Raw genomic sequence first — 27,187 nt, 5'->3', positions numbered from 1 at the left:
CTAAACAGCCATTTGGAACAGAGAACTCAGAAATGGGGACAAAGCAGTGGAAGATTTATTTTTTTACTTTTTCCATCTTCCCAATGGAGTGTTTGAAATTCCCAGATGAGAAGAGTAGCTGGCTACTGCGGTTTGGGATAACAACAGATCCAGGTTGAACATGTCCTGAGTAGTAAAGTGAAGAGTAGGCACATAATTGTAATACACTTCAGCCTGGACAGACTTTGCACATGAAATGGAAAGGAGAATCAGCCTAAATTCCACATCCATGGGTAACCTGATCCATCAGATGAGCAGGAGTCATGGAGTTGTTTGAGCTCAATGTTTTATCCTGTCAGAAGAAACTTTCCACTTTCCGTTTGTGTGTATCTAGAAATGTGCTTTCCCCGAAATGCTCCGGCCTCTGAGAAACAGTCCATTTGTCAGACTGAGCATTAAGTGCTATATCCACATAGGAGTTGTAAATTTATTTAAGGATACTCAAGGTTGAGTTCAGTGCGATCTCGAGTGTGAACTGAACGGCCCATTGCTGTAGAAAGACACAAGGTGAGCTTTCCTATGTCGAGTTCACATAAATGTACTTTAATGCTTTTAAATGAATCTTGGCTCTGACATATTTCATCAAAAGCAATATCAATCAAAAATATTAACTTTATTTTGTTAGCCTCTACTCCATCAAATGCATGCTCTTTTCAATCAGTCAGGAGCATGAGCAAATGATTAGGGAAACGATAACTGGAGGTTAGAGATGAAATGCCATCCAACCTCTCCTGCAGAACCAAATAAGTGAATGCTGTTTCACATTCATCCATCTTTTCTATTCTCCACGACTTAATGAGAACATCCAAAAGGCAGGTCACATGACGGTATGGTGAACACAGCAGCACGACGCCCCGGTATCTACTGGCATGTGACCTTTTTCACTACACCATTGAGTAATTTCTGTTGGCCTGAGCTGCTGACTCTGGATGATGTGTTGCACCGATACCTATGCACCCTTTTCTCCAGCCCCAGCTGAAATGAGCTGCTAGCATTCAGTGCTAGGTATGGAGCTGGTGGAATGGGGAGGCGGGGAAAATCCACGTGGGTATAAGAATGTTACTTTACAGGGCAGATTTGTGCTTGTGTATGACTGGAAATTCGATTACATTGACTGCATGTATAGTGTAGTTTAGCATTGGATTTCTCTCTTAAACCCAGAGGATATAGGGCACTTCAAGTCCCTCACTTTATGTAATGTGTGTTACATATTTGACCTGCATTTGAAACCTCAGAAGGTACATTCCTTTCACACTTACAGTAAGCACAAGGGAGGGGAGATTTTGGAGGGCTTAATATGGATAATAATAATAATAATAATACTTTATTGATTTCTTGACAACAGGAATGTTGTGTTGCATGTCAAAATCAAAAGTATTTGTCATATGTGCTGACTACAACCACTGTTGACTTTACCGTGAAATGCTTTTTACTGTATTGGCCTTTTCCCAACAATGCAGAGTTAAAAAGTAAGAATGTTGATAAATAAAAAGGAAATATTATCATTGTAAAATAGCAACAATGACACTATATACAAGGAGTACCGGTACTGAGTTAATGTGCAGGGGTACGAGGTAGTTGAGGTAATATGTACAATGCCTGAAATTATTTATACTGCTTATTCTGTACAGGCTTCCTTTTCACTCTGTCAATTAGGTTAGTATTGTGGAGTAACTACAATGTTGAGCCATCTCTAGTTATCTCACAGCCATTAAACTTGAACTGTTCTCAGTCACCATTGGCCTCATTGTGAAATCCCTGAGTGGTTTCCTTCCACTCTGGCAACTGAGGGTGTTAGGAAGGTGTTATTAATGTTCACCCTCAAAGGGATATTCAATCATTTTTTTACCCATCTACCAGTAGTGACTGTCCCCAGTCTTTTGTACTTTACTGTGGTACCTTACAATTATCTGTATGTGTGGGGTACAGAGATGAGGTAGTAATTCAAAAATCATTTAAAATACTATTTCTGCACAGTCCATGTAACTTAGGACTTAAACATATTCTTACTGCTGAACTTATTTATGCTTGCCATAACGAAGGGGTTGAATACATTTACATTTACATTTAAGTCATTTAGCAGACGCTCTTATGAATACTTATTGACTCCAGACATTTCAGCTTTTAATTAGTAAAAATATAGAAAAACACAATTCCACTTTGACATTGTGTGTGTACTTTTTGAAAGCACTACATGTAGGTAGGGGTAAACGTGACTAGGCAATCAAGATGGACAATGAACAGAGTAGCAGCAGCGTATGTGACGATTGCTTGTGTGGTTATAGTCCAGTCAGTGTGCATAGTCAGTAAAAAAATAAAAATAAAGGGCTCAATGCAAATAATTTGGGTAGCCATTTGGTTAATTGTTTAGCAGTCTTATCGCTTGGGGTTAGAAGTTAAACAGCCTTTTTGGTCCCATACTTGGTGCTCTGGTACTGCTTGCCATGTGGTAGCAGAGAGAATGTCTATGACTTGGGTTATGTTTCCTGGGGAGACAGAAGTGTTGAACTTGTAGATGTATTTTTGTTTGGAATGACCAGAAGAGGCGGAGGACAAGTTGACCCAGAAAATAATATTTTTGAGAACAACAGACCAAGCCCTCATTAAAAGACTCTGCTATAAAGGACTCACTGTGAGGCTGGAGAGGCCTGTAATTTTCTGGTGCTGCCATTGGATAAATATATCAGCATGCATCTCTGCTTGTGAACCAAAATGACATTGGTTGCAGTGAAGCTTGAAGCATTTAAGTACAAGAAAGTCTAAGTTATACCTCTGAATTCATTACTTTCATGACAATTTTTTTTCATAACCTGTTTTTAAAGAGCCTTCCTAGAAGAAGCCCTTAGTAGCTAACCAGAGAGCCTCATGAAAGCAAGTCAAAGAAATCTATGCAGTTCATAACTGGGCTTGGAAGAGCAGCTGTTTTTGGAAAAGACATTAGTCACACAGCAGTTGGAAGGAAAGAGAAAGGTGGAGGAAGACACGCCAGGGCCCGGTTTCCCAACAGCAACTTAAGGCTAAGTTCATTGTTGGGACCTTCATAGGCGCATCGTTAAATCGCTGCGCTGTTTCCAAAACCACCGTTAACGTTTCAATTGAAAACGCTCGTAATCGAACACCTGCCTCACCACTCGCAGGAGAGGATTTGATGTATAGTTTTTTTTGTTGCCCTCCTGTGTATAAAGTCACATCTCAATTAAACATAGAATCGCATCGCATGGTGTAGCCGTCTGTCTGACTCCAGAACAAAGTTGACCACACAGTTGCTAATGTCTTTGCAATTGAGACAAACAAGCAACGTAGAAAAAGATACAAATGAAAACCAAGATGACTGCATTCAAATATAAAGGGTAACCTTTAGGTACATCTCAATATGATTGAAATGTATTTCATGTTCAATAAATTGAGTTATTTTGCTAATTGTCGGCTGTCTAATTCGTCTCAACATATTTCATGATCTGTAGCCTAACATTTGCGCAATGATGTGCCAAATCTATATTTAAAATAAGCCACCTCAATATTTGCAGCCGTAGGTGGTAATATCTCTCTAGGAGCTGATCCGTCACTATTGTGAAGGACAGATTTGAATGGAGAAAGCTTTTCGAAAGATCACATATTGTTATGTTGTGTTGCTACCATGCAGTGTCATGTTTTGCTGCCTTGCTATGTTGTCTTTGGTATTGCTTAATGTAGTGTTGTCTCTGTGTTTTGTCCTATATTTATATTGTATTTATTATATATATCTTTTTAAATCCTAGGCCCCTGTCCTTGCAAGAGGCCCTTTGGTAGGCTGTCATTGTAAATAAGAATTTCTTCTTAACTGACTTGCCTAGTTAAATAAAATATCAGTATCGACACATTCTAAGACTCACTTAGCGACCGTTCTTTCTGCGTAGTGTTTTGGGAAACGCATGTTACGTCTTTGGCTGGTTTGTAGGAAAGATGCGTTGTTTAAACACACTATCGTGAACCCTGGCCCAGCTTCAGTAGAGAACCCATCCAACCCCCTTGCTTCATTTCCAGCCCCTGATATGCTCCCTCAGCACTGCGCTGTGAGGTAAAATGGCTCTGCTAGTTTGGCATTTCTGGCAGCCTGATCTAAAGGTGTGTCTCGCAGGGAGACTGGCCAACCCTAAACAGGCCCTGCTCCAAGTTCACTGTGGCGTCCGCTTCGGGCGGACAGAAACCTGGCAGGTCAGGGCCGTATTGAAACATGTCATGTCTCCCTTAGCTGCACTGTATATCTTGAGCCTCAATGAAGACACGGTCCAGCTGTGGTGCATCTCACCTCTCAACTAATGAAGTCATGAGACCAGTGGGGTGGGGGGGGGCTGAGAGGGGTACAGAGACAGGGTGAGAGCAAAACAAAGCGGGAGTGGAAGTTTTGCCACAGTTGTCCTGGTCTGACTGCCTGGACAGTGAGTCAAAGCTGTGGAATTATGAATGGTACAGGGATTTGACGCGCAGTACTCCTGATAAGGAGGGAGGGGACAGCCAAAGAGGGGAAAAGTTATCCCAGGGCACTGATGTTGCGGTTGAAAATGCTGCATCAAGTGAGCCGGTGGTCAGGAGGGGAGACTCCAGCCCTGCTGCTGCCATTTGATTTGTCTTCAAAATCAGGAATCTTGATGGGCCGCCCCCAGGTGGTGAAGGTAGAAAACATCTCCACTACGCTGATCCTCAACACAGGGCCCCACAAGGGTGTGTTCTCAGCCCTCTCCTGTACTCCCTGTTCACCCACGACAGCGTGGCCATGCAGGCCTCCAACTCGATCATCAAGTTTGCAGATGACACAACAGTGGTAGTGAGGGCTCCCAGAGTGTGGTGTCAGGAAAAATAACCCCAATGTCAGCTAAACAAAAGAGATGATCGTGGACTTCAGGAAACAGCAAAGGGAGCACCCCTCTATCCACATCGACTGGGCAGCGGTTCCTTGGTGTACATATCACTGACAAACTGATAGTCCACGCACACAGACAGTGTGGTGAAGAAGGTGCAACATCACCTCTTCAACCTCAGGAGGCTCAAATAATGTGGCTTGTCACCAAAAACCCTCACTAACTTTTTTACAGCTGCACAATCGAGAGCATCATGTCGAGCTGTATCACCGCCTGGTATGGCAACTGCACTGCCCACAACCGCAGGGCTCTCCAGATGGTGGTGTGGTCTGCACAATACATCACCGGGGGCAAACTATATGCCCTCCAGGACACCTACAGCACCTGGAGTCACAGGAAGGCAAAAAATATCATTTTTTATTTTATTTCATTCCACCTTTATTTAACCAGGTAGGCTAGTTGAGAACAAGTTCTCATTTGCAACTGCGACCTGGCCAAGAAAAAGCATAGCAATTCGACACATACAACAACACCGAGTTACACAGGGAATAAACAAAACAAAGTCTATACAGTGAGTGAAGACATTTAGGTCAGTTAGGATCACCACTTTATTTTAAGAATGTAAAATAATAAGAATGTGAAATAATAGTAGTGATTTATTTCATATTTTATATCTTTCATCACATTCCTAGTGGGTCAGAAGTTTGCGTACACTCAATTAGTATTTGATAGCATTGCCTTAAACAATTTAAACTTGGGTCAAACGTTTCGAGTAGCCTTCCACAAGCTTCCCACAATAAGTTGGGATCTCTTTGCTCGCACACGTTTTTTCAGATCTGCCCACAAAATGTCTATAGGATTGAGGTCAGGGCTTTGTGATGGCCACTCCAATACCTTGACTTTGTTGTCCTTAAGCCATTTTGCCACAACTTTGGAAGTATGCTTGGGGCATTGTCCATTTGGAAGACCAATTTGTGACCAAGCTTTAACACTGATGTCTTGAGATGTTGCTTCAATATATCCACTTAATTTTCCTGCCTCATGATGCCATCTATTTTGTGAAGTGCACCTGTCCCTCCTGCAGCAAAGCATCCCCACAACATGATGCTGCCACCCCTGTGCTTCACGGTTGGGATTGTGTTCTTCGTTTTGCAAGCCTCTCCCTTTTTCCTCCAAACATAACAATGGTCTTTATGTCAAAACATTTCTATATTTGTTTCATCAGACCAGAGAAAATGTATCCAAAAAGTACTATCTTTGTCCCCAAATGGAGAGACTCTATCCGAGGCGGTGCAGCCAGCGGGTTTCTCCACGCATCGCCCCGACAGAAACAAACATCTTTCTGGTAAGAAGAGGGGCGGGGGCGTATGCCTTATGGCTAACGAGACATGGTGTGATGAAAGAAACATACAGGAACTCAAATCCTTCTGTTCACCTGATTTAGAATCCCTCACAATCAAATGTAGACCGCATTATCTACCAAGAGAATTCTCTTCGATTATAATCACAGCCGTATATATCCCCCCCCAAGCAGACACATCGATGGCTCTGAACAAACTTTATTTGACTCTTTGCAAACTGGAATCCATTTATCCGGAGGCTGCATTCATTGTAGCTGGAGATTTTAACAAGGCTAATCTGAAAACAAGACTCCCTAAATTTTATCAGCATATCGATTGCGCAACCAGGGGTGGAAAAACCTTGGATCATTGTTACTCTAACTTCCGCGACACATATAAGGCCCTGCCCCGCCCTCCTTTCGGAAAAGCTGACCACGACTCCATTTTGTTGATCCCTGCCTACAGACAGAAACTAAAACAAGAGGCTCCCACGCTGAGGTCTGTCCAACGCTGGTCCGACCAAGCTGACTCCACACTCCAAGACTGCTTCCATCACGTGGACTGGGATATGTTTCGTATTGCGTCAGATAACAATATTGACGAATACGCTGATTCGGTGTGCGAGTTCATTAGAACGTGCGGTGAAGATGTCGTTCCCATAGCAACGATTAAAACATTCCCTAACCAGAAACCGTGGATTGATGGCAGCATTCGCGTGAAACTGAAAGCGCAAACCACTGCTTTTAATGAGGGCAAGGTGACTGGTAACATGACCGAATACAAACAGTGCAGCTATTCCCTCCGCAAGGCTATCAAACAAGCTAAGCGTCAGTACAGAGACAAAGTAGAATCTCAATTCAACGGCTCAGACACGAGGCATGTGGCAGGGTCTACAGTCAATCACGGACTACAAGGAGAAATCCAGCCCAGTCACGGACCAGGATGTCTTGCTCCCAGGCAGACTAAATAACTTTTTTGCCCGCTTTGAGGACAATACAGTGCCACTGACACGGCCTGCAACGAAAACATGCGGACTCTCCTTCACTGCAGCCCAGGTGAGTAAGACATTTAAACGTGTTAACCCTCGCAAGGCTGCAGGCCCAGACGGCATCACCAGCCGCGCCCTCGGAGCATGCGCAGACCAGCTGGCCGGTGTGTTTACGGACATATTCAATCAATCCCTATACCAGTCTGCTGTTCCCACATGCTTCAAGAGGGCCACCATTGTTCCTGTTCCCAAGAAAGCTAAGGTAACTGAGCTAAACGACTACCGCCCCGTAGCACTCACTTCCGTCATCATGAAGTCCTTTGAGAGACTAGTCAAGGACCATATCACTTCCACCCTACCTGACACCCTAGACCCACTCCAATTTGCTTACCGCCCAAATAGGTCCACAGACGATGCAATCTCAACCACACTGCACACTGCCCTAACCCATCTGGACAAGAGGAATACCTATGTGAGAATGCTGTTCATCGACTACAGCTTGGCATTCAACACCATAGTACCCTCCAAGCTCGTCATCAAGCACGAGACCCTGGGTCTCGACCCCGCCCTGTGCAACTGGGTACTGGACTTCCTGACGGGCCGCCCCCAGGTGGTGAGGGTAGGCAACAACATCTCCAACCCGCTGATCCTCAACACTGGGGCCCCACAAGGGTGCGTTCTGAGCCCTCTCCTGTACTCTCTGTTCACCCACGACTGCGTGGCCATGCACGCCTCCAACTCAATCATCAAGTTTGCGGACGACACAACAGTGGTAGGCTTGATTACCAACAACGACGAGACTGCCTACAGGGAGGTGAGGGCCCTCTGAGTGTGGTGTCAGGAAAATAACCTCACACTCAACGTCAACAAAACTAAGGAGATGATTGTGGACTTCAGGAAACAGCAGAGGGAACACCCCCTATCCACATCGATGGAACAGTAGTGGAGAGGGTAGCAAGTTTTAAGTTCCTCGGCATACACATCACAGACAAACTGAATTGGTCAACTCACACAGACAGCATCGTGAAGAAGGCGCAGCAGCGCCTCTTCAACCTCAGGAGGCTGAAGAAATTCGGCTTGTCACCAAAAGCACTCAAACTTCTACAGATGCACAATCGAGAGCATCCTGGCGGGCTGTATCACCGCCTGGTACGGCAACTGCTCCGCCCTCAACCGTAAGGCTCCAGAGGGTAGTGAGGTGTGCACAACGCATCACCGGGGGCAAACTACCTGCCCTCCAGGACACCTACACCACCCGATGTTACAGGAAGGCCATAAAGATCATCAAGGACATCAACCACCCGAGCCACTGCCTGTTCACCCCGCTATCATCCAGAAGGCGAGGTCAGTACAGGTGCATCAAAGCTGGGACCGAGAGACTGAAAACAGCTTCTATCTCAAGGCCATCAGACTGTTAAACAGCTACCACTAACATTGAGTGGCTGCTGCCAACACACTGACTCAACTCCAGCCACTTTAATAATGGGAATTGATGGGAAATGATGTAAATATATCACTAGCCACTTTAAACAATGCTACCTTATATAATGTTACTTACCCTACATTATTCATCTCATATGCATACGTATATACTGTACTCTATCATCGACTGCATCCTTATGTAATACATGTATCACTAGCCACTTTAACTATGCCACTTTGTTTACATACTCATCTCATATGTATATACTGTACTCGATACCATCTACTGTATCTTGCCTATGCTGCTCTGTACCATCACTCATTCATATATCCTTATGTACATATTCTTTATCCCCTTACACTGTGTATAAGACGGTAGTTTTGGAATTGTTAGTTAGATTACTTGTTGGTTATTACTGCATTGTTGGAACTTGAAGCACAAGCATTTTGCTACACTCGCATTAACATCTGCTAACCATGTGTATGTGACAAATAAAATTTGATTTGATTTGAAATGCGGTTGCAAACCATAGTCTGGCTTTTTTATGTTGGTTTTGGAGCAGTGGCTTCTTCCTTGCTTGTAGATATAGGACTCATTTTTACTGTGGATATAGATACTTTTGTACCTGTTTCCTCCAGCATCTTCACAAGGTCCTTTGCTCTTGTTCTGGGATTGATTTGCACTTTTTGCACCAAAGTACGTTAATCTCTAGGAGACAGAACGTGTCTCCTTCCTGAGCGGTATGACTGCTACGTGGTCCCATGGTGTTTATACTTGCATACTATTGTTTGTACAGATGAACGTGGTACCTTCAGGCATTTGGAAATTGCTCCCAGGGATAAACCAGACTTGTGCAGGTCTACAATTTTTTTTCTGAGGTCTTGGTGGATTTCTTTTGATTTTCTCATGTCAAGCAGAGGCACTGAGTTTGAAGGTAGGCCTTGAAATACTTCCACAGGTACACCTCCAATTGACTCGAATGATGTCAATTAGCCTATCAGAAGCTTCTAAAGCCATGACATTTTGTGAATTTTCCAAGCTTTTTAAAGGCACAGTCAACTTAGTGTATGTAAACTTCTGACCCACTGGAATTGTGATACAGTTTAATAATCTGTCTGTAAACAATTGTTGGAAAATGACATGCCTGCACAAAGTAGATGTCATAACTGACTTGCCAAAACTATAGTTTTTTAAAAGAAATTTGTGGAGTGGTTGAAAAAAACGTTTTTTAATGTCTCCAACCTAAATGTATGTAAACGTCTGACTTCAACTGTACACTCATTTATGAGCAAGGGGAGATGGAGAAGGCTCAGACCCAATACAGTTAGTTCAGCCATGGAATCAGGCTCTGAAGGTCTTCCCTATACAGTACATGTCTCCCTTTTGGGTTATTCGCACTGGAAGCCAGTGAGGAGAGCGTAGAAGGCTGTTGGCGCTCTGCACAGCTCGGATCCCTTGCAGACAGTTTCTCCACTAATCCCTCAAACGCTGACTCTATTGGAGCACACGCTAAACTAGATCACTGAAAACAATATGTTCCATTGTGCCTGGCCTATTGGTGTGTATCATATTGTCTGCCTCTCCATCGGCCTCTGCCTCTGTTTCCACTCGTACGTCTTTGGTCCTCCTCACGGCTTTTTTTTACCATGTTCTATGGTTCTTTTGTATTTAAGCAAATGTCAATTCGTTTGCCGCCAATTGACTTGCTCAATAGTGTTCATATGTATCCAAGGAAACATCCTGGGATATAAAGTCTTGATATAAGTAGTGGGAAGGTCAGATCATCCCACGCAGTCTGCAGCTCATCCATCAAACACTTGCCCATAAAGCAGCCTTGATACGAACACCTCTGTGCTCATTTTTGAGGCATTGCCTCATGTGGCCGCAGCCATGCCAGCTGAATCGAGTGACCTCATCCTCCAGTTGTGAAGTTCACACCAGTGGAGAACTCCGAGGAATCATTGTTTTCTCCTGCCCCAGAGGCCTGCCTGCGTCTATGTACGTAGGTGTGAATGAATAGCTGTCTGACTTACTGAGTGGAGGGAAAATCATCTTTGTTCCTCTACATACGCACACTGCCCTCTGCTCCCTCGCTGGGGCTGGTGTGATGACATGACATTGGCCTTTTGGAAGCTGCCCACATAACAGCAAATAGTCAAGCAATGGCACCCCTGACATGTTTGGAAAATGGTTCAGGAATTCTAAAAAGCATGACTCACTACTCCCTCAAGTCTTTCACTACTCCCTCAAGTCTTTCACTACCCCCTCAAGTGTGCCGTTAAATGCTGTATAATGCGATGCCAATTTGGATTTCACCTTTTTATTACCATGTGGTTTTATGGGAAGTTCTAAATCTGTCTGATGCAATTCTGTCTGGGACGTGTAGCACAGGGCATGTAGAGCAGCCTATTGCATTTTTAAAACAGGACAAACGTACAGTATACCAACATATTCTGTATTTAGTACATAAATGGGCCTAGCCATGATAGGAAAAAATCACTTTGTACAATAAACCCCATTGTCCTTCATTCAATATCACCGGACACAGAGCAGACTATCCTTATTTAAGCCTTTCCATCCTATTGTTTCTGTCCACCTGGATGACTGTCTTAACATGTTGCGCTAATCTAATAACAAGATGTACTGAGTTCATGGCATAGTTTTGCTGATCTGCTGTAGAGATGACTATCATTAGTGTACTGGAATGTGGTCACCTTTAGCTGCCAGTATTATGCCTGCCAAACAAAGACTCATGCCACTTGCTACTGTGAAATTATTTTTTGGAGGGCAGTGCACAATCTCATCCCATGGCGTATGCCACTTATATTCAGCAGTGGTTAGTGGTATTTAATATGAATGTTCAAGTCATCTTTTTTTGTTAACTGTGTTATGGTGTACGTGTCCTGAGTTTCATCCCTTTTTTATTCCACGCTAACAATCATATCCAGAAATGTTATTTTAAGAGCATCTTCTTAGTGACTGCTGTGAGCAAATAACCTGTAAACACATTGATTGGCGCAGATATGACCTCTTTAAAAGCCTCTGAGTGTTTTTATAGATAAACAATGACTAACGTAGCTCTCTTTCCTGGGTATTGTTTTTCAGGTGTGAAGACAAACTCTGGTCTCCAACTGTTATTGAAGATGGCAAGACCAGTCCATTCATGGCTACGTTGGAGTCTGAGTCCCCACAGGTATGAGCTGCACTTGTATAAGATTATACAGATAATCTACTGATAAACTCATTGATTTAGAGTTCCTCTGTCAGTTGGAAAGTATTGAAATTGTTTTGAAACAAATTGAGGCCCAATTATCTGCCAAATGCGTACTCAAGCAAGCCAAGCCCTTGCCGTTGAACTTTTCAGAGTTTTCCGACACTGACCAGAGTGATGCAGAACTAGCAGACAATGCGTGTATTGTGGCTGGGAAATCTGAGAAATGACCATTCCTCTTTAATTGTGGGCATTGGTTGTCATGTTGGTCGTTTTCCCATGTCGCTTCAGTGGGGAAATCCCTGTCGACTGGGCTGAATGGTCACACAAAGGCCTGAAATGAAAAGCATCGGTCATCAATTGAAGGTTGAAACTATATACAGCAGACTGATGCCTGTATTGACTTCCACATCAGTAGGCAGGCTGGTGGACATTTTTTAATGAAAGAAAGCTTCAATACATAGCAAGTAAATTCTTTAATTAATATCGCTGTAGGTGAATGGGACAGCGATGTTTTTGTCTATGTAGCTGAACCTGAGTTTACATTTAGTCTTTTATTCTTGGGGATTTGTCTTCAGAAATATTGACATTTTATTGATTTAATGTGTGACATCCATTACTAAGTCAAAGCCACTGATCCCAACTCTAAATATTTCAGATGGTCTTGGGGTACATGGTTGATATCCTATTTTTGCAAGCATGGTAGCAATAAGATATAAATCTGCCTAGTGATGAACAAGGTGAAGGACCACCCAATTTCAGCCTTGAGGCAATCCAAGGAGACTTAAGTTTTCCTGAGAAGGGGACCTGGGGATTAGGACCTCTTTTTGGATTTCACCATCTCAACACGAGCTGAAGTCCTGTCTTGATTAATACGAGGAAATACCAGACCTGAACGAGGGGGAGCAATCAACTCAAACTTTGTATATAAACAGACATGCATGCTAGCAGTACCTCTGTGTTTGTAATCAGAGAAGGCTGTACTCTCTATCTCCTGGAAAAGTTAGAGGGAGGTTTGGAAACCTTGTATCCACTCTCTACTGAAAGACTCTGGTCTCCTTTTAATAGAGTTAAAGTTGAACTAAAAACAGCAAAGTGAGTACCATTTTGGCTCATTTGCTTCAGGGGGAGGGAAATGGTTGGTCCCTTGAGTTAGGCTAAATGAATGACCCAGGTTATTTCCTGCTCCAAGCTAGTGTAATATACCTTGAAAGAGGTTACCGGCATTGAACAATGCTGATTGTGTTTTCCAGACATATTAGGCACCACACGTGAACTCTCTACCAGCAGCTGAAGTCATTGGAAATTCCAAACTAGCATCTGGGAATTCTAGCTAGCCGGAAGTGACACGGTGGTGTTTCCTTGAACAAGGAGAACATGGGATATTCTCAAAGTTGAATGACTGCATTTTTGGATCTGAGCCTGAACAGCTTTGAAACGAAAACTATTTGTGGGGAAACAGGAGGAAAATGTAGTATTTCCATGAACTCGTCTTACTCATCAACAGACAAGAGTTTTGTAAGATTATCAGAAAAAGTATGACTCATTTTGACAGCATTGCTAGAATAAATGGGGACTTATGCCTGTGGTCTACAGTGTGATGAAGTAGGTCTACAGGTGGCCAACCGCATGCCTCTATTGCTCTGCATTGTTATCCTCAGACTCATTGGAATCACAATTGTGGCTTTTGCAGTGGGCTTGGAAACTATGGACCTTTAGAATGTGGAAACAATGGGACTTGCATCACGATGGTTCCATTCTCAAGCTGCATTGGCAAGAGGGAGAGAATTCTCCCTCCTAGCATTTGAGAACTGACAATACTGTCTAATTGTGATGTACTTATAGGATCTTTCTATAGGGGTTTAGTGCGCTGTTCCATACATACTCTACCTCTGTCAAACATGTTCAATTATGACAGTTTTCCTCAAAATACAACACAGTGCCATTGAGAGTTCACATTCACTGCACCACATTCATCCAGGCCTTCAGATCGTAAACTTGTGACCCCACATATTTAGTTGTTTCCAGTAATGGGTGAAGTAATAACTAATCAGCTGGTAATCCCCAGAGATGTCAATCTGTATTTGGGTTGACCAAGAAGTCCCTCTCCCCCTGTCAGCGCACTGGGGAGCGGATGGGGTCATGGAGATCAGAGAATGGCGCGCTAGCTAGCCCGTTGTTTGTCTAACAGGCTGCCTACAGCCAGCCAGCTCTGGAGACACTGTCCCTGTGCTACCTCTGGGATAGGAACAGGGGTAATAAAGAGCCCGTTGTTTGTCTAACAGGCTGCCTACAGCCAGCCAGCTCTGGAGACACTGTCCCTGTGCTACCTCTGGGATAGGAACAGGGGTAATAAAGAGCCCGTTGTTTGTCTAACAGGCTGCCTACAGCCAGCCAGCTCTGGAGACACTGTCCCTGTGCTGCATCTGGGATAGGAACAGGGGTAATAAAGATCCCGTTGTTTGTCTAACAGGCTGCCTACAGCCAGCCAGCTCTGGAGACACTGTCCCTGTGCTACCTCTGGGATAGGAACAGGGGTAATAAAGAGCCCGTTGTTTGTCTAACAGGCTGCCTACAGCCAGCCAGCTCTGGAGACACTGTCCCTGTGCTACCTCTGGGATAGGAACAGGGGTAATAAAGAGCTCGCTTGTGGTTGGTTAGCAATGCGGAGCGCTATGTGAAAAGCATAATTACCATGGGGAGGTGTAGTATGAGGGGGAAACTGTTAAGCAGGAATATGATTTGAATAAGGGTCCTCTTCCTCCCCTTCCTGGTCTCTATACCTCTCCCTGACCAAACTCTGCAGTGTCGACTTGGGTAACAGCAGTAAATATCTCGTCCCCCTCCTTTCTGAGTCCTTATTACTATAATACATGTAGCTTTAAGTCAGTTTTTTTTCTCTCCCAGGAGTCCTGTGGTTCTGTCTAAACAGTCCCCATTCTGAAAGGCATAACCCCCCTGCCTAGTCACACAGGCTCAGTAGCCAGTCACCCAGAACCAAGAGCCATGCTTATTCACTATTGTAAAACAGGTCAGTGAAATCTGATGACTGACAGAATTTCTGAGCAGACAGAACTGCTTCTCATAAATACTTGCTGCTTTTCTCTCCAGTGTTTCTGAGCTGGATTGAAGGGGATTTCACTTTTTCCCATGTAGGAACTGAACTGTATGTGAGCGACTGAAAGAGTGCCTGGTTGTACTATAGCAACATTAGTTTTGATTGTGTTGGTTTAAATAACAAGATAAGGTTACTAGGTGATGTTATCTGGTGATTTTAGTTATGATTTAACAAAGCACACACTCTGTGGAAGGCGTGTCACCAGTTGGCACGATCTCCATTAACTATTTTGTGCCGTTTTAAAATCCCCATTACAGACCGGCATAGGTACGATAAATCAGTTTAATGGGACAGTCTGCTTACTGTGATTTATTTAATGAAAGTAATGGTTACTTCCATACCTAAGAGCAACTTAAAAGCACTTACAGGTCCTAAATGTTACCAACCTGGCACTTTTAAAAGCGATGTACCAGATGTGCTGCCTTTTTATAAATCTGCCATCCACTCGTATCTTTTTGCTGCAGACACGAGGCCATATAACTGCATATTAGTCTTCCAACTAGTGGTCTCTAGAGTGGTCTCGGGCATTCAACAGACATAAACATGTGTGCCAGGGATCTGAAGCAGACTTTACTCTCTTGGTCTCCCGAGCTCCATCGGTTAATGTGAAAATTGCCACTAAACAGGCAACATCCAAACATGTTTGTTCATTTAACATGCTTGAATACAGTAAATAATCACTGACGTTATCTGCACTCACTCTCATGAGGGTTTGGTGTAGCCAAAGTGTTTGCCAAGCATTTCAGCAGCCCTGTCGCTTTTCCCTCTTGGTGAGCTCGCTCAGGGCCCTGTGGCTTCTCCCTCTTGGTGAGTTCGCTCAGGGCCCTGTGGCTTCTCCCTCTTGGTGAGTTCGCTCAGGGCCCTGTGGCTTCTCCCTCTTGGTGAGCTGCTCAGCTTCTCCCTCTTGGTGAGCTCGCTCAGGGCCCTGTGGCTTCTCCCTCTTGGTGAGCTCGCTCAGGGCCCTGTGGCTTCTCCCTCTTGGTGAGCTCGCTCAGGGCCCTGTGGCTTCTCCCTCTTGGTGAGCTCGCTCAGGGCCCTGTGGCTCAGGGCCCTGTGGCTTCTCCCTCTTGGTGAGCTCGCTCAGGGCCCTGTGGCTTCTCCCTCTTGGTGAGCTCGCTCAGGGCCCTGTGGCTTCTCCCTCTTGGTGAGCTCGCTCAGGGCCCTGGGCCCTGTGGCCCTGTGGCTTCTCCCTCTTGGTGAGCTCGCTCAGGGGGGCTTCTCCCTCTTGGTGAGCTCGCTCAGGCCCTGTGGCTTCTCCCTCTTGGTGAGGTCAGGGCCCTGTGGCTTCTCCCTCTTGGTGAGCTCAGGGCCCTGTGGCTTCTCCCTCTTGGTGAGCTCAGGGCCTGTGGCTTCTCCCCCTGCTGGCTTCTCCCTCTTGGTGAGCTTCTCCCTCTTGGTGAGCTCGCTCAGGGCCCTGTGGCTTCTCCCTCTTGGTGAGCTCGCTCAGGGCCCTGTGGCTTCTCCCTCTTGGTGAGCTCGCTCAGGGCCCTGTGGCTTCTCCCTCTTGGTGAGCTCGCTCAGGGCCCTGTGGCTTCTCCCTCTTGGTGAGCTTGGTGAGCTCGCTCAGGGCCCTGTGGCTTCTCCCTCTTGGTGAGCTCGCTCAGGGCCCTGTGGCTTCTCCCTCTTGGTGAGCTCGCTCAGGGCCCTGTGGCTTCTATTGTAACTGTCTGAGGGAGGCGCTGGAATCCATCCACACGTCATGTTCACACAGATTAAAGAAGTCTTAAAAGGCCAAGTTTACTGTCATGTCACTGCAGGAACACTTCGTAATACAATGCACTCTTCTTATTTTTCTTCCCCTCTTGTACTTTGTTGCCAAGACCAGAAAATGAAAGGCTTCCTGGTACAATTACTGACGGTTATCATTGTAATGAGAGGGTGAGGGGCTGGGGAGCGGTGGTGGAGGGGTTGGGGGGGGCAGGCAGTGGTGGCGGACGGGGGAGGGGTTGGACTGCTGGCTCAGATACAGCTACACTCACCCTCTGCTCTGATGGTCTTGTGGTCCTCTCCTTGTCAGCCCCTCTAGGACCTACTTGTCTGGGCTGGGGAGAGGGCTGGCTATATGGCCCAAGCCCAGGGTTTGAAACACAGCTTGGGGTTGGGTATGGTGTCTAGGGCTCGGCAGAGGGGATTTAGAAATGGCCTATGCGTGGGTGGTTCGGGCCAGCCAGGGAACAAGGACCAGGCCACATCTGCTGAGATGACAGACAGGGATCCTGCTGCCTGCCCGGAGAGTCTGAACCTCTGTTTCCTGGGCCCAACCAGTGAATTCACCCACCACTCAACACACACGCATGCGTTAATCAACGGCCTTGGCTGGCTGTGTGGGATGACAACTATGTCTTGCACAACCATTTAAACAAGTCACTGCATTTGACATATTTACAGAGGATTTATGATTTATGATTGTGTGCCCCCTACAACAGCCATTAAGTCACTGTCTCTTGTTTGACAGTCATGCCACTAAAATCAACCGTTAGAAAAGTGATAACATCAACAAAAGATTGCAATCTGTAGCTTGGAGAGATGAACACACATGTAGCACCCACTACACTGTAGATTATTAGTGTAGTTTGTAGAAGTAAACGTTGAAGTATTTGGTTACGTCATTGTATAGTTTGTGCAGGTCCTTGCTAAATGTTTTGACCTCTGTGCCAACAGTCACCTTCATGCCTTGGAGATGATGTAATTCATGTTCCCATAAATGTTAGGTGACGAACAAACAGACTATGACAGATATAGAAGTGCATTGGAAACAACCATACTTTTCTTAATGGCTCCTCTGCTCTTTCCTTCTCCAGAATTTCCGACCAATCAGCACTGGACCAATCACCGGTGGATACATCAGTGGCTACAGCAGCGGTCACAACGGCAGTGGATACAGCCGAAAACCCTCCTACATCTCTGAGCCACCGCACCTCAACAACGGCAACTCCAAGCAGCTCAACAACATGCAGTACAACAACCCAGCCGGCCTGTACGCACACAACAATGGCAGCAATGGAGACAGAGACAGGGTCTTGCCAAAACAAATGGGCAGCCTGAGCCTGAGCTCCCCACACAGGTGAGGCATGGTGGCCATGGAGGAGTGGAAAACCTCTGCAGTAGTTTCAAGAGATCATGGTATATTCACCATGTCAATGTGAAGACCACGTATGAAGTGTTGTATAACTTGTTAATGTTACAGTATCTTCTGGGATTTTTACTTTGTTAAACTGCATTTTCTTTTTACCCTAAAAATAAGTAATGTCACTGCATTTACGAATGAAATCTAAAGACAATGCAACATTTAGTGGAGGCCTTTCAGTCAAGAAGCTGTTGATCACACTGAATTCAGACTAAAAACAACTTAATTTTTTATCTCTTTCAGTCCTGAGCCTCCGACGCATTCTCCTCTGGGACGTAATGGGAACGGTCCTAGTTTTGAAGTCACCACAGAGTCAGACGTGTATAAGATGCTGCAGGACCCAGAGGAGCCAGCCTCCGCACCCAAACAGTCCGGCTCCTTCAAATACCTACAGGGCATACTGGAGGCAGAGGATGGAGGTACCCTCATTTGTGGCTCTATATGACTGTCCATTTATTTAGCGGTTTGTACATGTCATTCACCCTATAGTTTATTTATTTATAAATGTGTGTGTATATGGGTCTCTCCCTCGAATGCCTTCTTTATCTGTACTACTTTCTACATTGTAGAATAATAGTGACGACATCAAAACTATGGAATCATGTAGTAACCAAAGTGTCAAACTAAATTAAATTTGAGATTTTTCAAAGTAGCCACCCTTTGCCTTGGTGACAGCTTTGCATTCTCTCAACCAGCTTTACCTGGAATGCTTTTCCAACAGTCTTGAAGGAGTTCCCACAAATGCTGAGAATTTGTTGGCTGCTTTTCCTTCACTCTGCGGTCCAACTCATCACAACCCATCTCAATTGTGTTGAGGTCGGCTGATTGTGGAGGCCGGGTCATCTGATGCAGCACTCCATAACTCTCCTTCTTGGTCAAATAGCCTTTACACAGCCTGGAGGTGTGTTTTGGGTCATTGTCCTGTTGAAAAACAGATAGTGGGACTAAGCGCACACCCGATGGGATGGTGTATCGCTGCAGAATGCTGTGGTAGCCATGCTGGTTAAGTGTGCCTTGAATTCTTAAGTGTCACCAGCAAAGCACCAACACACCACCACCTCCATGCTTCACTGTGGGAACCACACATGCGGAGATCATCCGTTCACCTATTCTGCGTCTCACAAAGACAGTGTTTGAAACCAAATAACTCATCAGACCAAAGGACCGATTTCCACCGGTCTAATGTCCATTGTTCGTGTTTCTTGGCCCAAGCAAATATTTCTTTTTAGTAGTGTTTTCTTTGCAGAAATTCGACCATGAAGGCCTGATTCTCAGTCTCCTCTGAACAGTTGATGTTGAGATATGTCTGTTACTTGAACTCTGTGAAGCATTTATTTGGGCTGCAATTTCTGAGGCTGGTAACTCTAATGAACTTTTCCTCTGAAGCAGAGGTAGCGCTGGGTCTTCCTTTCCTGTGGCGGTCCTCATGAGAGCCAGTTTCATCATAGCGCTTGGTGTTTTTTTGAGACTGCACTTGAAAACCCTTTCAAAGTTCTTGACATTTTCTGCATTGACTGACATTCATGTCTTAAAGTGGGCTTTCATTTCTCATTGCTTATTTGAGCTGTTCTTGCCATAATATGGACCACAGTGTAACTTTTAACAAGAGACACCTGTTAATTGAAATGCATTCCAGGTGACTACCCCATGAAGCTGGTTGACCGAATACCAAGTGTGCAAAGCTATCATCAAGGCAAAGGGTGGCTACTCAAATATACAATAATGCTTTTTAACACTTTGTTTTGGTTACTGCATGATTCAATATGTGTTACTTCATAGTATTAGTGTCTTCACTATTCTACAATCTAGAAAATAGTAAAAATAAAGAAAAACCCTTGAATGAGTAGGTGAAACCAGACTTTTGACTGGTACTCTGTGCATGTTCTGTATACTCATGATTGTTTATGTACATTTAGATATGTTTGTATATTTGAGCTAAATCGTTTCCGTTGGAAGTGTAGTGTGTGATTTATTTCCAGACACAGGACTGTGTGAAGTTTATTGCATAACAACCTGAGAAATGACTTCCTGGTGTTTTTTTAACTATTCACATTCCAAGAAGTAGGCTAGGCTCTCTGAAGTCCTTAGGAGTCATGTGATGTTTTAGGATCAGCTTCTTCCATCATGGCCATGCTCTAGCTCCTCAAGGAGAACCCAAACAGACCAGATAATCCCTAGGAACCTGGCATCCTGTCTGTTGGAGCTCCCTGAGAAGGTTTTGGATGAACTGCAGGCCTTGTTATTCTTTGAATTTGTCGCTAATCACTTGCAGGTGTTACAGGAGTTTAAGGAAGAGAAGTCTATGGTTTCAACAGAATTTGATTAAATTGCACCAGGATGATTCAACTGCAGCAGGGTTTTAAATGTTTGTTTGTTTTTCACGACCACAAAAGGCGTAATTGACACTGGGTTAAGCTTCTGGTAAGATGCTGACACCTTGAAGCTCTGTGTTTGTTGCTCTCGGTCTGGAAATCCTTGTTTTGTTCTGAAGGATTTTATACTCTTTTCCAGCTCAGCGTTGATGTTAAGACCGAGAGGAGCGTTTGACTGCGTGTGATATTGTCATCCTCATCCTTTTCAAAATAAAACGTTCCGCTTTTGAAAATGTCGGCATCCCTGGGATTTCAAGGGAGAACAAACGAGTTGGTCTGTTATGCTTGAGCCCAACAGGCTCGGATCTTACCATCTGTGTTGTCAGACAGGGTTGTTGGTGGAGACGATGGCATGATGGATTCGGTTTATTATTAGAGTGAAATCCCTGGCTATAGCAATCACTGAAAAATCCACTACTTTACAGTGACACATAATAGTCAGATATAGGCGGGAAGTGATCATTTATTTACTTTGCTTTTGAGGATGCAGATGTGGCACACACTGTACCGCCTGTAGTTGAAAAATAAACAAGTCAACTCTGAAGTCTCTGCCAATCCCCTGTGTAGGAGTGTAACCCTTTTGAGTTTGTTCAAAATAAGAAATATAGACTGGGTTACATAATGTTTTATTTAGTTTGTTTATCTAGGAATGTTACTCCCATTAGCCACTGCGGGTAGCCATGATCTGGTTCTAAAAAGCTGCTCTAATAACTAAGATAAATAGGTGGAAACTCCAGACACCGGATCTACAAGTTGGGGGGGATCACAGGCTATGAACTTTATTTATAAAGACTTCTTAGTAGATGTCATTCCTACAGATATAGCATCTTATTTTGACCTATATTGTCACAGCAAAATAATCCTGCTGCAACAGGATTTGGACTTTTAGTCCATAATGTTGCTTGATCAGTGGTTAGCCTACTTTTGGCCAGCTAATAACCTATGTAAAGTGCCATACTGTTAATATTACACTAGCATGAATATTCTCAGTAACAAGAGTGATCAAATTAAGATCCTACCATCTGTATGTTCCATCCTCTCCTATGGAGTTTATGGATGGGAGTATCACGGGGGCAGCTCTGCATAATAAGACGATTGTCTGAGACATGAAGTGTATCTGTCAAATGACGCTAGCGCTGCATAGTGGCTCTGTACAAGTCCTATGATTGAACCTCCCTCTCACTTGTGAGCATCCCATGAGAACTTCTGACTAGAATTTGAGTGTAATGATGACTAGATGCGTAATAGACCAATTATTATGGCAAAAATAGACTCTGTTATTACTCAAACCTCAAATGGTCACAGAGCATTAGTGAAGTGATGGAAACTTCTTTGTCAAGTACCAGGTACTTCACCAGTATGGTGGGTAGGCCATGCCAGGGGCATTCTGGGTTAATGGGCCATGTTGGCACCTCATCACTCCGTGGTTCAGGGGGAGTGTGATTGTAGCACTCTGGTGTGATGGTCTGCTCCTTAATGTGGAATGTTTGCTCTGCCAGGCAACTGCTTATTTCATCTCCTAATTGTTGTGTTCCTGCTGTGTGTCAGGTCCTGGCATCCCTGGTATGTGGAGGAGGGGGGCACAGGTAGAGAGGTATAGAGAGAGCAAATTAAGAGATGGGGAAGAAAGAAGTAGAGGCTAGCAGTGTAAGTGCTGCTCTGGCCCTGTGACTGTACCCCTGCCATGCCCTCTGAGGGTAACGCACAAAGGGAGTGAAGTGATAGCTGAGGAGTTATGTCTCTGTGGTGGATGGGAGCTGACCTTGGTGTCTCCCTGAGCCAAGTGTGAACACCCTTAATTCTTTGTCATCTTTTCACTCAGAGCTGAGCACTGCTTTCTGAGCTCATACTGGTGTAGGGTGAAGTTGCCCCTAGACTGATCATGGGTAAATTTGTCATTTTCCCCAACTAATAGTCCAGGTTAGGATCAGGGGAGGGGAAGCTGATCCTAGATCTGGTCCTAGGTGAAACTTCACCACGTAGCCTTATACAGTACATGACCTGGAACATTACCTTCACCCTGTAGCCTCATACATTACCTTCATCCTGTAACCCCATGCATTACCTTCACCCCGTAACCTCATACATTAAATGGAACATTACCTTCGCCCCGGTAGCCTCGTGCATTACCTTCGCCCCGGTAGCCTCGTGCATTACCTGGAACTCTGCTGGTCTTAACTGAGGTGTTTTCTTTGTCCACAGGTGTGTCCCCCACTGACAGGTCTGGAGTGAGAAGCCTAAGGTCCCCAGTTCAATCCCCAGTCCCTAAATTGGGCAGCCCCATTCCTGGTCCCATGGGCCCCATGCCTGGCCTACAGAAACTCCCCCAGTGCACGCGCTGTGGCAACGGCATAGTGTGAGTCATTATAAAACCGAAAAGATGACAACGATACGGTAGACTAGGTGTGCGTCCCCAAATTGCACCTTTTTCCCTCTAGGCCTATGGTGTGCTACTTTTGACCAGATACTGCATAGGGGACAGGGTGCCATTTGTGACACAGTTTAGTCCTGCTCCAACGGGTCCAAGCTTATAAGATGTTCATATATCACTTTTTTAATAATTCAACCTCTGCACCACACCCTCTCCTCCTCAGTAACACAGATGTGCTGGTAATCCCCACACTGCTCAAGCACCATGGATAAACAGTGATGTCATTTGAACAAGACTGTTGTGGAGGCTTAGCACAATGGATCTGTTGTATAGAGCGTTTACACTGGGTTTTAGGCAGGGCACTAAAGAATGAACCTACTTTTATAGCAGTAGTGGGTAGGATAAAGGGCTGGATACAGGGGACGTTCAGATTCAACCAAAGTTATGGCTGTTTTTGAAGCTATTTAGTCCTTATTGGTTATGCAAATGCTCACATCCATGAATGGCATACTTGTAACTTGAATAAACAGGGATGTACTTAAGAAAATGTATGATATTCAAATAGCTCTTAATTGCTTCTCAATAATTATAAAAATGATCTTTAACATTTTACTAACGTATGCACTTTGTGACAACTGCTGATGTAAAAAGGGCTTTATGAAATGCATTTGATTGATTGACTAATAACATGGTCTGTATAGGGGCACCATCGTGAAGGCCAGAGACAAACTGTACCACACAGAGTGCTTCATGTGTGATGACTGCGGCCTGAACCTCAAGCAGAGGGGCTACTTCTTCATTGAGGAGAACCTGTACTGTGAGACCCACGCCATGGCCCGTGTCCAGCCTCCTGAGGGATATGACGTGGTTGCAGTCTACCCCAATTCCAAGGTTGAACTGGTCTAAGCTGGTCAGGCTTTAAACACACCCCCCCCCAGTCTTATCCACAGCTCCCAGAAGGCAGCAAGGTTTTCCAATCCAATGCGCAACATGTCCAAGCTATTGATGGAAAAGATCATGTCAGTTAGAGTGGGAGAGTGGTGTCCAGAGGTTTCTAGTCTCTCTCTAGCTCTTTATCACATAATGTACAGCATGCTATTCATTTTTTCTGACAGACCTTACATTTTTACTCCTGCTGAGTACAAAAAAAATGGAGGGCTTTTCTTTGTCAAGAGCACTTTTAGATCTTGTTAAAACATAAGCAATATTCAACAGAACGACATCTCACATCTGGGGGTGGTTTTCTATTTTTAACCCTGCTGACTAAAATGCAGTTAATGGAATTAGGGTCAAGCACCTGACTGAGAATGGAATTGAACTTTTACTGCTTCTCACACGGTTACTACAGTTAAAGAACACCAGCTTTATTACAGCTGGTGAAATACATTCCAGTGCCACAAGAGAAAGCCTTTTGTATCTCCACTGTTGCAGTGTTTAAAAAGCTGTGGGGAGTAGAGTCCCAAGACAAGGACATGGAAAACAACGACTCTAGGATCTAACCCGTGAATCTAGGAACATGCGGGAATAATCCATCTATTTAGGTTCTTTGGCACATTTTGTAGAAACAGACAGTGCTTGTTGGCTGAGAGCCGGTATTTGAAAGTGTATATTGTTTTCTTGTTTGATATATATCACAGCCAAGTCCACTGACTTAATCAGACTTCTACATGTCCAGGGAGGGCATTTATGTGCTTTTGGAAATGACAAAAGTATTCATGCTTGCAACAGTCTCTTCCCCTGAAATTGTAGGATGAGGATTGTGGACCTGTACAGAATCATGCAGCCTGAGGGACAGCAAACAGTAGTTGGATGAAAAGTGCTATTTGTAAAATATTTGATTCTTTAAAAAAACAAGTTTTAATTGTATTTTAACTCGTTCTTAAAGTGCTTGTTATTCAATATCCATCATGACCCTAACGTTTAGCTACTGGAATGCCAACTAGGACAGTAGTTTGTAAATTATGTGAAATGATTTTGGTGTTTTTAAATTCTAATTGTACATATTTGTTTCATGTCTAACAAACTTAACTAGTCACTGCCTTCACATGTCTGTCCTTTTTAAATGCTTACCGTGTGGAGTCACAGAATCCCCTCGTGTTTAACTTATTGTTTTGTAGACACATTTCACTCTGGTTTCTTCTATTTGTTTTTTAAGATATAATAAAGTGAGAAATAAATCAAATCATACTCATGATTCAGCTATGTATTGTTTTACAGGCTGTATATAATGTGGACTTGAGAATTGTAGTTGAACTTGCCTGTGGAAACACAGCATAAAAATAGCAAGGGTTCCAATTTGTGAAGTTCTGTCCCTGACAAGGCACTTTACCCAACAGCATGTATTTTAACCTCCAACTTGGAATTGAGGCTTGTCCCCCAAATTACACACTATGCCCTACATAGTGCACTGCTTTGGTGCCATTTGGGATGCACAGAAGTTGACTGATCCAGAGACATCCACTTCCTAGAGACCCTGTATTTGTTTGAAATTCCAGTGCCACAAAACAGGTTTCATGTTTTCATAACATTGTCTCTTACGTGTTTATGGGTTGTGAGAACAAGTACTCAATGGTTTTTAATTTGTCACAAGCACACTTTAGTGCTAGACTTTTAACACAACTGCCATTTTGAATAATGTTCTAAATGGTGGGATCAAAAACCTACACAACATTAAAGTAATCATTTATTGTATGGTGAATGTTTGATTTTCCTCCCACAAAATGTTTGAGGACATTTTGGATCACTTGATAGAACATGAGAAGCTTGGGGGTTGTTTAAGAACAAATGTCAAGTTTACCATACAGATGTATGGCTGAGATTCAGTGGTTTACTATAATCTGTAACGTAAGGCGGGGGAGTCCTTCATACCCCATTAAATATGTCTTCATGCCGTATTAACGCGTTCAAAACCACAATGGGTGCAGAGAGCGGGAGGGAGTGAGACAGAGAGATGCACGAGGAGGCAGAGAAGGGAAGAGGGAAGTTGGTTGGTTTTAATTAAGTATGTTAATAGCACAGTGATGTGGTTTAGCAACATGGCCAACAGTTGGTGACTTGATTCCAAGGCTTTGAACACTCCTTAAAAGACAGTGTGTAATATTTTCCACATTGGTGGCATGTTATGCTGTTAATCACAAGTCACTCACCAAACAGCAGCAGCAAGGAACATTGCATCTAGGATGCTCGTCTCTCATACTTTCATCATGCATGGATAACATGATAGACTTCAGACTTAGCTCCCCCTTATACTTTCACAGCAGCTGAAATCTCTCACCATTAGGTTAGAATGCTTTACTCTTCATTAATATATTTGCATGTACAGTGCCCTTGTGAATTATTGGCATCCTAGGTAAATATGATTAAAGAAAGTCTGAAAAAATGTCAGTTTATCAGCTTGATCTCACACTCAATATCATACTGTATGACTCCAACCTTTAAGTTAAAATTGTTCACAGAAAAATAATTGGTATTTTATTGGCACCCCTGCATGTAGTACTTTGCACCCTCCCTTTGCCAAGATGGCCACTCTGGGTCGTCTCCAAGAATGTTTGAAGTGGGAGAACACACCCCTTTGCCAAGAAAACCACTCTGGGTCGTCTCCTAGAATGTTTGAAGTGGGAGAACACATAGGAAGGGATTTGAGTCCATTCCTCCATACAGAACCTCCAGAATCCCAGGTCCACGCTTGTGGACTATCCTCTTCAGCTCATTCCACAGGTTTTTAATGGGGTTTAGGTCAGGAGACTGGGGCTTGATTCTATGGTCAGTGAACCATCTTTGTGTGGATTTGGAGGTATGCTTTGGATCATTTTATTTATCTGCTATTTTACCAAGTAAGTTGACTGAGAACACGTTCTCATTTGCAGCACCAACCTGGGGAATAGTTACAGGGGAGAGGGGGATGAATGAGCCAATTGTAAACTGGGGATTATTAGGTGACCGTGATGGTTTGAGGGCCAGATTGGGAATTTAGCCAGGACACCAGAGTTAACACCCCTACTCTTACGATAAGTGCCATGGGATCTTTAATGACCTCCGAGAGTCAGGACACCCGTTTAACGTCCCAGCCGAAAGACGGCACCCTACACAAGGCAGTGTCCCCAATCACTGCCCTGGGGCATTGGGATATTTTTTTAGACCAGAGGAAAGAGTGCCTCCTACTGGCCCTCCAACACCACTTCCAGCAGCATCTGGTCTCCCATCCAGGAATTGACCAGGACCAACCCTGCTTAGCTTCAGAAGCAAGCCAGCAGTGGTATGCAGGGTGGTATGCTGCTGGAAGATTTAATGACAACCCAGTTTTAGCCACCTGGCAGAGGCAGACAGATTTTGGCCTAAAATCTCCTGGTACTTGGGAGTC

General features: G+C 44.2%; 1 protein-coding gene across 1 annotated transcript in view; it reads left to right on the top strand.

Moving 5' to 3' along the window:
• LOC115136197 (PDZ and LIM domain protein 4-like) overlaps positions 1–25,014 on the top strand; it is a 39,057-nt gene extending 14,043 nt beyond the window's left edge. Inside the window, exons 3-7 of the mRNA XM_029671747.2 lie at positions 11,734–11,821; positions 17,759–18,021; positions 18,328–18,503; positions 22,659–22,812; positions 23,529–25,014. Of these exons, the coding sequence (XP_029527607.1) occupies positions 11,734–11,821; positions 17,759–18,021; positions 18,328–18,503; positions 22,659–22,812; positions 23,529–23,733 (886 nt within the window). The 3' untranslated portion in view covers positions 23,734–25,014. The remainder of the gene's footprint in view (positions 1–11,733; positions 11,822–17,758; positions 18,022–18,327; positions 18,504–22,658; positions 22,813–23,528) is intronic.
• Positions 25,015–27,187: the final 2,173 nt, after the last annotated feature.

The sequence above is a fragment of the Oncorhynchus nerka genome, linkage group LG10 (assembly GCF_034236695.1).
Source record: "Oncorhynchus nerka isolate Pitt River linkage group LG10, Oner_Uvic_2.0, whole genome shotgun sequence".
NCBI classification, from domain to species: domain Eukaryota; kingdom Metazoa; phylum Chordata; class Actinopteri; order Salmoniformes; family Salmonidae; genus Oncorhynchus; species Oncorhynchus nerka.
Note: the sequence above shows the minus strand (reverse complement) of the source record. Positions and strands in the feature narration are given on the sequence as shown.